Source organism: Tigriopus californicus, chromosome 3 (assembly GCF_007210705.1).
Source record: "Tigriopus californicus strain San Diego chromosome 3, Tcal_SD_v2.1, whole genome shotgun sequence".
Classification (NCBI taxonomy): Eukaryota; Metazoa; Arthropoda; class Copepoda; order Harpacticoida; family Harpacticidae; genus Tigriopus; species Tigriopus californicus.
The window spans coordinates 6,738,602-6,751,562 of NC_081442.1; the positions used below are offsets into that span (position 1 = coordinate 6,738,602).

Genomic DNA, 12,961 nt, shown 5'->3' on the forward strand with positions numbered 1-12,961 from the left:
TGTAAGATTCAAAAGAAATTAAGATTAAAGAGGAATAACAAACGTTTCATGATAATAATTCAACTTGCCTGAAGCTAGATTTAACGAAATATCTTTGTCCCATTTCCACCAGCGTCAGCTGACCTGAAAACATGCTCATGCGGTACAGCTCCTGTTGAACTTAAGCATTCTAGTTATGGTTTTCTATGGATTCAACGTCATCAGGCTCATCAATGTATGACTCGTGAATGGGATGGATTGTGGAGGCAGTTGCTGGCACAGCGACCTCTTTATTGATGAGCGTTGTTTCATGGCTGGCAGCTTTGGCAATGACCTCATCAGGTGTTGGGCTAGAGAGGTCAGGCAACTTGTGGAACAAGAAGTTATTAGTTTCTGCAGCATGTAAGGCATTAAACATAACCCAATCCTCTTCCGTCATCTTACTATTTTCTGCTTCAATTGCCATTGCTGGCAGGTTTGACATGTGGGTCGTGAGTGGCATGTTCTTGGGCTTAACCATCTAGAACCACTCCGTGTGGCGTTTGAAAATTGGATAAATCGCAAGGATCTTATCGGTAAAAGCCTTGTAATAATCCTCAATTGGCTGGTCGTCTGTTATCTTCCTCTGTATTTGAGTTGAGAGGTAGGTTTCTATGCACTTAAAGAATAGGTGTTGCTGCTCTTGTGTTGACATAAGATCCATGTTTGACGCCTTGAAATAGGTATTGAACGCCTTAAAACAATTTCTCATTTCAGGTGGCGAGTTTGTCTGTAAGAGGAGATTTGGTTGGAAGTCGCGCTGAACCTTTGGTTCTTGTCCATGCACTGGGGCGATGTTTCGTCCAGCTATGCCTTGTGGAGGGCGTGTTGCCACCTTTTTAGCTCTTACTTGAGTTTATTCATTTCCACCCTTGCCTCTTCTGTGAATTTGATGTCGATTGCTGTCATTTATCCATATATGTCCGAAATGACCTCCAGTTTCCTACGAAGATCTTGGATGTGAGCGATATGAGCATTCACCAGATTTGGCATCACCAATCGTATCAGTGGCAATGGAGAAGTGCCGTTTGAGCTGGCCGACTGATCTCCAGAGAGAATCCATTGAGCAGGATAGTGTCCCCCACGTGGGTGTGTCCATCTAGCAGATTTCTTCGGCCTGCAGTGGTCGATTTATTACCTTTCAATTTTTATTCAATTTTTGGTCTACCAACCACTTTGAGTTGGCAGACCGAGCTAGTCCTTGAATGTAGGGTTGATCAGGAACGCTACTTACCACTGCCACTTGCTACGCTTTGGCAGTATTGTGTTTCAGTTAATGAACCGGGATTTATGTTTTTCACAAAATATTAAGGATGTGCAAAATGCTGTTCAGACTAGGATGTAACATGGACATGGCAAGATCTGCTTGCTAGGGATAGCAGGTTCAAATCACAATGTTGGAAGATATCATGAAATAATTTTCCTTTTCATCTCCGTGTTGCTTGATAGGGAAAGCAAAAACAGCCCTTAAAACCTCCAGAAAGTGTTGGTGCCCATGTTTTGGAAAGTGTATTTGCAAATTTTTGTGCAAATTCCGAGTTAGTCTTTGAATTTAGGGTTGATCTGGAATATTACTTAAAAATTTGTCCAAGTCTGACTTGAAAGATGCAACCGGATCAACAAGGCATACGTATTCCCTACGAATATTAGAGGAAAGCAAATAAAACAATGAAGGAGCCCAAGAAAGAAGAGAAGTGGACTTCATTGTTCGAACTAGCCTGGATTCTCGAGGGCGCTTGAAGGTGCTCTCAAAACGCACATTAAGCCTCTACGGTCACTACAATTGACCCTAAATCGTGGGTTAGGACAAAACCCACGAACGCTTTTGAAAACGTCCAGTATCAGATACCTTTCGTGCCTTCTCTGAACACTGTACAGTCCCAACTTTTTTAGTCGCTCCCAATTCGAGAGCTCTCTCATTCCCGTGACCTTCCTAGTGAAACATCTTTGGACTTGCTCGACCTTTTCCAAACCTGTTCATCTAATTGGAGCCCAAATGGGCGAGGCATATTACAGATGCAGCTGGACAATCGACTTGTACAGAGTTAGCATCTGGATCTAAACGTGCGGTATATCAAACCACACATTTGAAAAGCTTGACCCACCTTCAACTGGATATGCTCATCGAACTTTCCATTATTTTGGAGGACTGCACCTAAATCCTTCATTGATGAGACCTGCTCAATATCTTTACCTCCATTATCTATGAGTGGAGTATTCAAAGAAGTTGACCCGAAGGTCATTCAATGGAATTTCATTCCGCTCAATTACTCTCCATTTAGTAAGCAAAGAGTAGATTCTATCTAGATCCCTTTGCCAGGCTACTGGAATCTTGGCCATTCTTACTAGAAACTAACTTCGTCTCGTCAGCAAAAGAAGAGAGTCTGACATTAATACTAAGCTTTTGAAGCGGCGCAACGAATATCATGAAAAGGAGGGGCCCTAAGATGGTGCTCTGGGAACACCTGACTTAGCATCATGTATATCACTAAGGGATCCCTCGACCTTGATAATTCGCTTCCTTTTATAAATGAAACTTTTATCTAATTGAGAACTGGTTTGGAGAATTTCTTCTCTCCGATCTAACGGACTGTATTATTTAATGGGTTTTGGGCACGAACACCCGTTTATTAATTTCTATTTACATATTCACGTTTTCACTCTCTTGCTCTCTTCTGTTTTACCGTTTTTTTTTCGTCAGGGAGCCCACATAGCGCCGAGCATGCCCACATAGCATGGTGGCCAACAACCTTTTGTCCATTCCTACCCCCATTCCGCCGGATGTTGGGTCTCCCGGCTTGGGCAGTCTTTTCAGGGGAATGAGAGGGCAGACCTTCCCAATTTGTCTTTGGATAGTTCCTTCCGGTTTTCGGACCGCCATTGCTCGGACTAGCCCATCAGTACCAGGATGGACAAATATCACGGTTCCAGCCTTCAACACAGATCGGAGTTCATTGGTTCCCACAACGAGCACTCCCGTTCCAAATGTGTGTCCAACATTTGTTTCTACGAAAACGCTATGATTCGAGTTCTGGAGGGGGCTCAAGAAGCTAGACGTCATCTCCGAGACCATGAACTATGGACTGTGTTCTGTGAAGTGACCGGCCTGTTAAATGCGCGTCCCCTCCCATACGAAGTTGCGGATGTGGGAGATGCACGAGCGTTGTCCCCTAATCATTTTTATTAATGCGGGCCAATGTGACTGTTCCACCAGGCAAATACCAATCCATGGATCCCATAAAAAAACACTTCAACTACGTCCAAGGAGTGGTGGATAGGATTTGGACGAGATGGACAGCTGAATATCTAGCCACTCTTCTGACGCGAAACAAATGTTGGAAAAAGATGGAAAATATCACAATTGAGAACCTTGCCTTGGATCCCAATGTCATGAAGTCTATTCAACAAAAGGCCATGATCTGCTTCATAAAAGGCCTTGACAAAATCAAGATAAACAACATCAACTGACTCATGTCTCTCTAGTCCCTCAATGACCTGTTCTAGATGTTCAATCAGTTGAGTAACAGTGCTAAAATGTGCTCGGAACACATGTTGGCTAGGAGGAAGGGCTTCATTGACTTCAAGAAATTCAACAAGTTTGAACTTCATGATCTTCTCAAACACCTTCGCAATATTCGAAGTGAGAGAAATCGGCGTATAGTTACTGGGGAGCGACTTATCTCCCTCCCCCTTTAAAAATTGGAAGTACGTGAGCTAACTTTCGAGAAGATGGAAACTTGCCCTGATCCAAGATGCAATGCATCAAGTATGAGAAAACAGGAGCAAGAACCAGTGAGCATCTCACCAGAAACAGAAATGTCATACCATCTGGACCAGGAGAACTTGAAAACCGTAAGTCCTTGAAGGCCTTTAAAGCATGTTGATCTGTAACTATGAGATCATCAAATTGCTCAACTTGACTAACCTTGTCATTTTCAACACACTTATCTTCAGAGCAATGAACTGTTGCTCCTGAATCCAGTGGGGTTGAAAACAGACCTCAAAAGCCCCTTAGAGTTTGCATAAGAGAAAAAAGTCTTCGGATTCGACTTGACCTCCTGAACCACCTTACTCTCAGTTTGTAACTGGTCAGTCATATTCGATGGAGGCCTTAATCTAACCCTTAATTACGTCCAACTTTTTGGGAGACTACCCACAATTGCTGGATTCGAAGTATTCTTCAGCCTTTTTGCTAATTTGCAACTCTTTTCGAACAAATTCTTCCCATATTTTGGACTTTTTGTCCAAAGAATTGTGTTGAGAATGTGAAATCGACATAATAAAAATTATTGACGATTTCAATCGGACGACCTTTGTGTTAAACCATGGCCTTCGTCTTGATGGTATTGACTTGAAGGCCGTTCTCTTGGTAATAACCGTGGATTGCATTGATGGCATTTTACAATTCCACGGCTGAATCAGCCCAGAGAACCAGGTTGTCTGCATATTGGAGAAATTGTACCATAAAATGGTTGATGGTGGGGACTTGGTGTGTGAGGGCTTCGGGCAGGTTGAATACATAAAGATTGAAAAGGATCTACGATAGGGGAACCCCCTTGAGGAAGGCCAATGGAAGTGAAGTAGTAGGGGGATAGGTCCTCACCAGAACGAATGGCTGCATCTATGGACGATTCCTGTTTCAGAATTGAAACCAGGTCTAGTTCTTCTAACCTTTCTGCAATTTGGGGCCAGTGTTCCTCTTTGAACTTGAACTTAGCTAGACCGACCTTTTTGGCCGGTTTTACTCGAGAGCTTTTGAGTAACGGTCGACCTTATCTCAAGAACATGATGATCTGATAGATTACTAGGTGTCACATGGACATACTTGATCAGATCAGGGTCATTGGAAATGACATTGGACACCTACATGCTAGGAGAAATTGCACAAGATCGCAAACTCCTCCAGTTTTTCGAACGACTGAGATGTCGATTTCGAATTGGGAATATATCCATCGGTATTGATATTGCCCATCAGAAAATGTATTGAAGTGATGGCTGGCTGATTTGGCTGGCAGGGTGAGGCTCAATCGTAAGTCCCTACCCACCCCAAGAACAATGAACAAATAAGATAATGTGCCCACATATTGATCAAAATTGCAGGATGGATTGTTTAATAATTTGGCTTACAGCAGGTGGAGCTACATGGCAGGAGAGATGGTAAATTTTGGACATAACAGGTCTCCAGCTTCAAGACAAAAACTATCATCTAAATACGTTTATTTTTTGTAAAATATGGATGGATCAATGATTTTCGTCGCTTTTGGCCATACCATCAGCTGCTCTACCTGTCATAAAGGGGAACTTGTTTCATTCAGCAAACAATATCCGGTGACACTGCCCACTTTGTTCCAAAGTTTTGATTAGAATAAGGCTAGAAAAATAGATATAATGGAAATACATATACGCATGTACAAAAAACATTATGCTACGTTCGCTGCTATTAAGATTTGACAACCAATGGCCTGCCAAAAATATTTCATATTTTGTTTGGACCTCCTCGACTACATAAGTAGATCATCATGTTCTTATCAACTTCTTCGTAATCTAGAAAAAATCATTCAGAATCAACTTCAGCATTGTGATGCTGACCATCCAAAACCTGCAATTGCAAACATTAGAGCACTGTTCTCTGTGTAACGGTCTGTCGGTTTAAACAGTGCTGCTGGCCAATTTGGTCCGGAAAGAATCTTCTTCTAAACTCTTCTTGGCTCGTGAAAGTGCTGTTGCTTGACTTCATTGCACACGCCCTCGTGAGCTCAGTCTTACTTACATCGTCATCGTTACACATTGCAGCGTATCGGAAAGACTCGAGATATCAGTTCATTTGCCGACTGACGACTGGTAACTTCTCCTCGGCCCAAGCGTAGATTGAAAAAAATGGTAAGTTGAACACAGTTCTAATTTCGCCTTCAATTCTAATTTTGAAATTGAACTTTGAAAAGCAGGTAACTGTCGATGCGAGACTTTCTCGTATAACTGTACATTCAAGATATAAAGCACCTGCTCAATAAGCTACTTTGTTATCAAATCATAGACTCTAAAATAGACTTGCGATCCAACAGGAAAGAAAAGCAATAGTTAGATTATTATCGAACACTTTTTAACATAAGAACGAAAAGTAACGTTTGAGAAAAGGTTCATTGACTCCTTGGAGTGAAAACGCACTCAATCAAAACGATATGTTTTCGACCATGCTATGTGGCACTTGAACGAAGCGTTTGTGGGAAACTCTCAAGGCAAGATCGAGCAAACCGCAGTGCTTAACTGCCATGAAGGATTGAGGGTAGGAGGAGATCCGCTGGAAAGGAAGTTGTGTGCTGCACCGTGAACATTGCTGTCTGTGGTCGTTCGTGGTGGCATTGAACATAGAGGACGGAGAAAGAAGCAGCTTGCTCGAATTGGTGATTACTGCTGGTTGATTACCTGTTGCTTATTTCCACATCCCTTCTATGAATATATCAAAAGGGGACAAAGGAAAAAATCTCCTCACTACATAGAAATGATTTTGAAGCATTGCCAGCTGAAGGCTCCGTTTAGGAGGCATTGAGTGAACTTTATACACGTTATTGTACACGAATCAAGATCGATAGCCAGCAAAGTGTGTACAATAGATCCTACCAAGACATACATTTTTTGTAGCCCTCAACTTTCTCAAGTGCAGTAGAGACTATGTTGAAAGTCTAAGATTATGCTCCAATTGTTTCAATTGCACGAATTTCTAGAAATATGGACTGTGAACGAGCTTCCTGTCAAATCGACCAACTTTCGGTCGTAGCAACTCTGAGCCACTTTTCGAATTAAAACAGTAAAATAAGAAACGTAGATCTATATACTTATTTATATAGTTATATAATCAATAGCTTATGTAGCTGACCAAGAGCAGGCCGAAACATCGAATCTTATGTAGTGCTTATAACAAAATTTTGGACATCACTTCTGAGTTCCCTAAGCCTAGTTTTAAGCTCAATCTTGGCCAAGTTCATCCATTCAACAAGATCTTGTGGTTGTATCAAGTGCTTATGTGGAATAAAGTGATTGGTTTAGGAGGTAAGATATTTTTGCTTCCGTTTGCTGTCCACATCTCTAGTCCGTGGCTCATTCTACAGAGTTCCAGTTTCAAGAAATGAATTTTTTGCCCCAAGGTGTGATGAAGGTGTGTACTTGTACTCTAGAGATAGTATTGTAAAAGCTCATTGATGTACCGTACCAGTATGAAAGCCTCTCTGGAGTTGATAGTAATAACGATAACAATCCAAAAAATAAGATGATTCCGTAAAACTCTTAGATTGGCATTTTGAAACTTCAATGACACTTGGAATCCAGGTTGTCTTCACATTTGAATGCACCTAATGCCTGTGTCTTTAGTATTTTTCTTACACGTTTTATTTCCTCTATTATGAGCTTGCTCATGCAACTCATGACTAACACTGTACTACATAGTTGATCCAACCTCCACTAAGCCGTATCATCTGCATTCCTTGTAGAGAGAGTGCATTTCTGTTCATGTTGGCCAAGCCGGTTCCCAAATGGGCAATGCCTGTTGGGAGCTCTATTGCCTGGAGCATGGAATTCAACCGGACGGTCAAATGCCATCGGACAAAACCGTGGGAGGGGGAGACGATTCGTTCAATACGTTCTTCTCCGAAACCGGGGCCGGAAAGCACGTCCCGAGAGCTGTTTTCGTGGATCTCGAACCTACTGTGATTGGTAAGCTAAGAGGCCCATAGACTTTGAGATGATTCACCCAAAGCTGAGGCTCAAACCCTGTTCTCATCCATAGATTTCTAGACGCTGGATGTCGGACGACCGACCACTCGGTTGGCTAAACAGTACAATAAACCGGTTTTAATCAATTCCCAGGAGACTTGTACTTGTACCATTGTACTGTTTTACCAGCCGAGTGGTCGGTCGTCCGACATCCAGTGTCTAGAAATCTATGTCTCATCGTACTCACTCCACATAGATGAGGTTCGAACTGGAACGTATCGACAATTATTTCACCCCGAACAATTGGTGACCGGAAAGGAGGATGCGGCCAACAACTACGCACGAGGTCACTACACGATTGGGAAAGAAATCGTGGATTTAGTCTTGGACCGCATACGGAAGTTGGCCGACAATTGCACCGGTCTTCAAGGCTTCTTGGTGTTCCACAGTTTTGGGGGTGGTACCGGATCAGGATTCACGTCGCTCTTGATGGAGAGACTCTCGGTTGACTACGGGAAGAAATCCAAACTTGAATTTTCCATTTACCCAGCTCCGCAAGTGGCCACTGCCGTGGTCGAACCCTACAATTCCATCTTAACAACGCATACCACACTGGAACACTCCGACTGTGCCTTCATGGTCGACAATGAGGCCATCTACGACATTTGCAGGCGTAATCTAGACATCGAAAGACCCACGTACACGAACTTGAATCGCCTGATTGGTCAGATCGTGTCCTCAATAACGGCGTCATTGCGTTTTGATGGAGCTTTGAATGTCGATTTGACCGAGTTTCAAACGAACCTTGTGCCGTATCCGCGTATTCACTTTCCATTAGTCACCTATGCTCCAGTCATTTCGGCCGAGAAAGCGTATCACGAGCAACTCTCCGTGGCTGAAGTGACCAATGCTTGCTTCGAGCCCGCCAACCAAATGGTGAAATGCGATCCCAGACACGGCAAATACATGGCCTGTTGTATGCTCTACCGAGGGGACGTCGTGCCCAAGGACGTGAACGCTGCCATTGCAACCATCAAGACGAAGCGATCGATTCAGTTCGTGGATTGGTGTCCCACTGGGTTTAAAGTAGGTATTAACTATCAACCCCCGACTGTTGTTCCGGGAGGAGATCTAGCCAAGGTCCAGCGAGCTGTATGCATGTTGAGTAATACAACGGCCATTGCTGAAGCTTGGGCCCGATTGGATCACAAATTTGATCTAATGTATGCCAAACGAGCATTTGTTCATTGGTACGTTGGCGAAGGCATGGAAGAAGGAGAGTTTTCCGAGGCTCGCGAAGATCTGGCGGCTCTGGAGAAAGACTACGAAGAAGTTGGGATGGATTCTTTGGATGGAGAAGACGAGGAGGGCGAGGAATATTAATGCACCGGAAAGTGATGAAGATCGCCTGTTCCTCCAAACAAGAAACAATACCGTTCACAATGTATACACCGGATTATGTACACTATCAAGAATGCATTTCTGGAATGCAAAACAATCCAACTTCGAAGTTCCTCATTTTCTGGTCCATAATTTGGATCCCAATGGATTGAAAGTTTTGTAAATTTGTTCAACAGTATGAACATTTACCCAGATCTGAGCTTTGTTCAATCACGGATTATGTTCTATTTCTATGGTTAATAAAAGTTCAATCGGCACATATTCACGTTCATTTGGCATTAGGACGGGCGATGTTTTCCAGACTTTTCGTTATTTCAGGTCATGGGTTCAGTATCACATAATGGTCGTTCGCAATGGTAAAAGAATATGCTTCAAAGGAAATCATAAAGCTCTCGTCGCACTGTCCCCTTACTGATATGAAAAACACGGTGGAAAAATTCGAGTTTTGGCTCGGTCAAGTCCACATCACAGTTGGAACGATTCCCTCTTTGGCAAATAGAGGAGGAAAAAGGTTCTCCTTTTCCAGAAACTTCATGGGGATTTGCACAAGATTCCCCTAGAATGAAATAGATAATGACACTCACGATTATATGGAATTTACGAACAATTATAAGTTTCAGCCTCACCTTGACATTCCGGAGAAGCCGTGTGGCAGCAATCTTGTCAAATTCTGCTAGTGGACTTCTTTGTTCGTATTCATTAGTTTGCTTTAAAGTGGTGCAAGCGTTTGTTGGAACCACCAAGAATACATCATCAAATATTTGAGTGTTCGTTTCTGCCGTCTTATTCCAAAGTCCGTGAAAAAACGCGTCACTTATTGGGTCTAGAACCCTCTGATTGCCTTCATCTGTGGATAATCCAAGTAGCCCCAAGTGCTCTCGAAATAAGAACTTTCTTAATGACCCGGCAAATTTTCCACTCGGTTCGGACCTTCCGTTGAACACGCCATCTTGAAATTCAGAGTCCTCAACAACCAAAGCAACCTTCAAAAAACGTAAAGACAATCATTAAACGCGTATTTCTGGGCTCATACTGAACAAGGCCTTTATAAACCCTAGAGTTGGAAGCTTGACTTAAAACTTAGCTACATGAGATTGTTTTTATCCTCACTTGTCAATTTTACACTTCCAAAAGTGACACTTCAGCTACGGTAGATTTTTTTACAAGGTGGAATGAGTACACTGCCAATGCTCCATCTTTTTACATTGTTCCCCATTTCAACCATTGGCCTTGGAGCAAAAGCCAGTTCTGGCCTTGATGTCAGGAATGTTGAACATCCATTTCTTGTCAAAACACGACATTTCATTAGAGATACCAGGAATGTTACGACTCAACTTCAGAAAAACATGGGATTCTGCGTACGTGTGTGTCAAATTCCCCGAACCGACACAAAGCTTGAGGAAACCGTTACGAACCTCCGAATCACGATTGCCAAGAAGACTTCGATCGTTGATGTTTGCTGATCCGCATATGACTAATCTGTCATCCACTATCATGAGCTTGGAGTGAATGTAGATGAGCTCTGTACAAGGCGTTCCAAGAAGTTCTCCATGCGTTCTCAGTGAGGAGAAACTGATGTATTGACTATGATCAATGCCTCTTTTTTCCAGTTCTCTGCATATCGAGTAGTCACCACGATTTAATGAGGCATACTCATAATGCAGAATAGCTCTAAGGGCGTGTCCAGTGGCAGAGCCGATCTTTCCTTCAAATGCAGGTAATAAGGGTAACAGTAAGAAGACTCTGAACACCTCGTGATTCCTAATATGAAAGTTTGAGGAATCATTTGATTAGTGCCACTTGTTTTCTTGTCCTAACCAAGGAAATGCAGGTAACTTGATGCTACCTACCGATGTGCACGGATAATTCGCTGAACGATCTCAAACCCAATCTTATTCTTCACATCCGAACCATCACCAACTGACGAAATAAAGAATTGATTCTCGATGTAAATATAGAACCGGGCTCCACGAATCGCCTCAACCATTGACTCGTAAATACTACATTCTAGTTCATCCACTCCAGCGCTCCAGTTGCTGACACTTCGAACAACCTAAGGAATGAGGAAGACAACGTAAATAACGTATATTTTAAGACATCCTCATCAAAGCGTGAGCCCAAGTGGTGAATGAGACCGTATGTGGAAGAAAATGTACGACTCAAAAAAGTTTAAATCCACAAAATATCACACTCGGCGAAATCACAAGGCATTTTGAATTTACCTGACAGTTAACGGTCGAACACGGGACACCTTTACCCAGTAAGTCGGGAACATCGTAGACGTCTTTATATGTTCGTGGAACCAAGTAGGGATAATTTGAGTTGAATTTGCCCTTCTCCTGTTTGCAGGAGTTCCATCTGAAATGAGGTTTATCGTCAGGAGTAAATTGGAACATATCAAGGTTTCAACTTTCTATTTGAACAGCACTTGAGTGATGCTAAATACTAATGGATTCAATGCGTACACCTCAAAATAGGACAAACCTTTGCATGGTATTGGCGATCATGATTATTACAGGATTTGCATGCAAAACTACGATAAACTGGCACAAAGTAATACCAAAGACGATTATGAGTTATGCCAAAAGAATGAAAATCAGCCAAATTTTACCTAGAAATGTATTGCTTCTGAACAACTTTGACTTGAAATGATTCTTAAGCTCAAAATTGTGAAAAAAAATAAAAATAAAGATGAATGATAAACATTACTTTTTAACAATGAATTTCGAATTCGAGATCTAACGCATTTTGCGAATTTGCAGCCCATTTTTTTATTGCACAGAAAACTTGCCATTGCCTTCAAAATTTCGTTATTACATATTTTTTCTAGAAATAATGAGTGATGTAAATGCTTAAATTAAACAACCTTTGAATGAAGTGTCTGGCCGCATCTCTCGCAGCTGTTCCTTCAACAATTAAAGAAACATCATGCCACGGCATCCGTGGGGTAGTTCGGCGGTCCACGTTATCTCCTTCAGGCTCTTCGGGCTTAGCAATATCTTTAACAATGAAGTTAACGTAGTCCTTTCCTCTCCATAAAGTCATTGGTGGGTATTCCTTTGAATCGGTATCAGCAACATCTTCGATCAATGGATATTGAGAAAAATCTTCGTCCGATAAGCTAACGACATTTTCAATCCTAAAAAAGGAATTGAGAGATATCTAAAACGAGTTGATATCAGGGGATTGGGTTAAAATCGCCTTTAAAACAAGGGCTTTCCGAAGCCAAGTAATAAACCCTTTCACCTAAACATATATGCCTCATATGACCAAAATTGTTGGCATTTTTGCAAATTTAGAGTTACCAAGATAATTCTTTTCTAAGTTTTCATGGATTAGACAAATGACCAAGATAGTTACGTTTATACTGGAACTCCACACCATGATGCCTTCGTGAAGAAAGTTATCTCCCAGCAAATCTAATCTGAACCCAAATGTATCCATTGTAAAAGTAAAATGATCACAGAACTAACGCACCTTATCAACTTTGTCCCTTTAAATAGAGTAACCGAAACCGATATCTTTTTGGAAACAGGTAAGCCATTTCAAATCTACTTTGTTTGGTTTTTAGTATAGGTTAGGAACCCTTCCCCTTGCATCCGGAACTAAAGGAGTGAAACGTGACGAGTATCCAGCAGGATAACTCACCCTGATTTCTATGGCATATTTTCCAGTATTTCAGTGCGAATTTGGTTTGAAATCCAAACTTGTTGAATTTCATGAAGTCAATGAAGTCCTTCCTCCTAGCCAGCGTGGGTTCCGAGCACATTTTAGCACGGTTACTCAACTGATTGAGTATTTAGAGCAGGTCATTGCGAGACTGGAAAGGCACGAG

The 12,961-nt window shown here is 42.0% G+C and overlaps 2 protein-coding genes and 1 long non-coding RNA gene across 6 annotated transcripts in view; 2 read left to right on the forward strand and 1 right to left on the reverse strand.

Annotated features, from left to right (window-relative positions):
* The first annotated feature begins 71 nt into the window (after positions 1–71).
* LOC131878196 (uncharacterized) lies at positions 72–1,494 on the forward strand. Its single transcript, XR_009372970.1, has 3 exons — positions 72–381; positions 455–622; positions 736–1,494. It is a non-coding gene; the product is annotated as an uncharacterized LOC131878196 (long non-coding RNA).
* A 3,956-nt stretch (positions 1,495–5,450) lies between these two features.
* LOC131878652 (tubulin alpha-1 chain) lies at positions 5,451–9,383 on the forward strand. Of its 2 annotated transcripts, XM_059224730.1 has the most exons (3): positions 5,451–5,898; positions 7,503–7,725; positions 7,982–9,383. In XM_059224730.1, the coding sequence occupies exons 1-3, from the start codon at positions 5,896–5,898 to the stop codon at positions 9,106–9,108; spliced, it is 1,353 nt and encodes a 450-aa protein (XP_059080713.1). In that variant the 5' UTR covers positions 5,451–5,895; the 3' UTR covers positions 9,109–9,383. The 2 variants fall into 2 exon arrangements, with proteins under 2 accessions (XP_059080713.1, XP_059080714.1); XM_059224731.1 differs by lacking the exon at positions 5,451–5,898 and having other exon boundaries at positions 7,416–7,725.
* LOC131878651 (phospholipase D2-like) overlaps positions 9,328–12,961 on the reverse strand; it is a 30,993-nt gene continuing 27,359 nt past the window's right edge. For all 3 annotated transcript variants that reach the window (XM_059224728.1, XM_059224729.1, XM_059224727.1), the window contains 6 exons: positions 11,993–12,265; positions 11,349–11,484; positions 10,977–11,179; positions 10,542–10,887; positions 9,753–10,109; positions 9,328–9,682 (listed from right to left, as the gene is read on the reverse strand). In XM_059224728.1, coding sequence (XP_059080711.1) covers positions 9,581–9,682; positions 9,753–10,109; positions 10,542–10,887; positions 10,977–11,179; positions 11,349–11,484; positions 11,993–12,265 — 1,417 coding nt within the window. In that variant the 3' untranslated portion in view covers positions 9,328–9,580. The remainder of the gene's footprint in view (positions 9,683–9,752; positions 10,110–10,541; positions 10,888–10,976; positions 11,180–11,348; positions 11,485–11,992; positions 12,266–12,961) is intronic.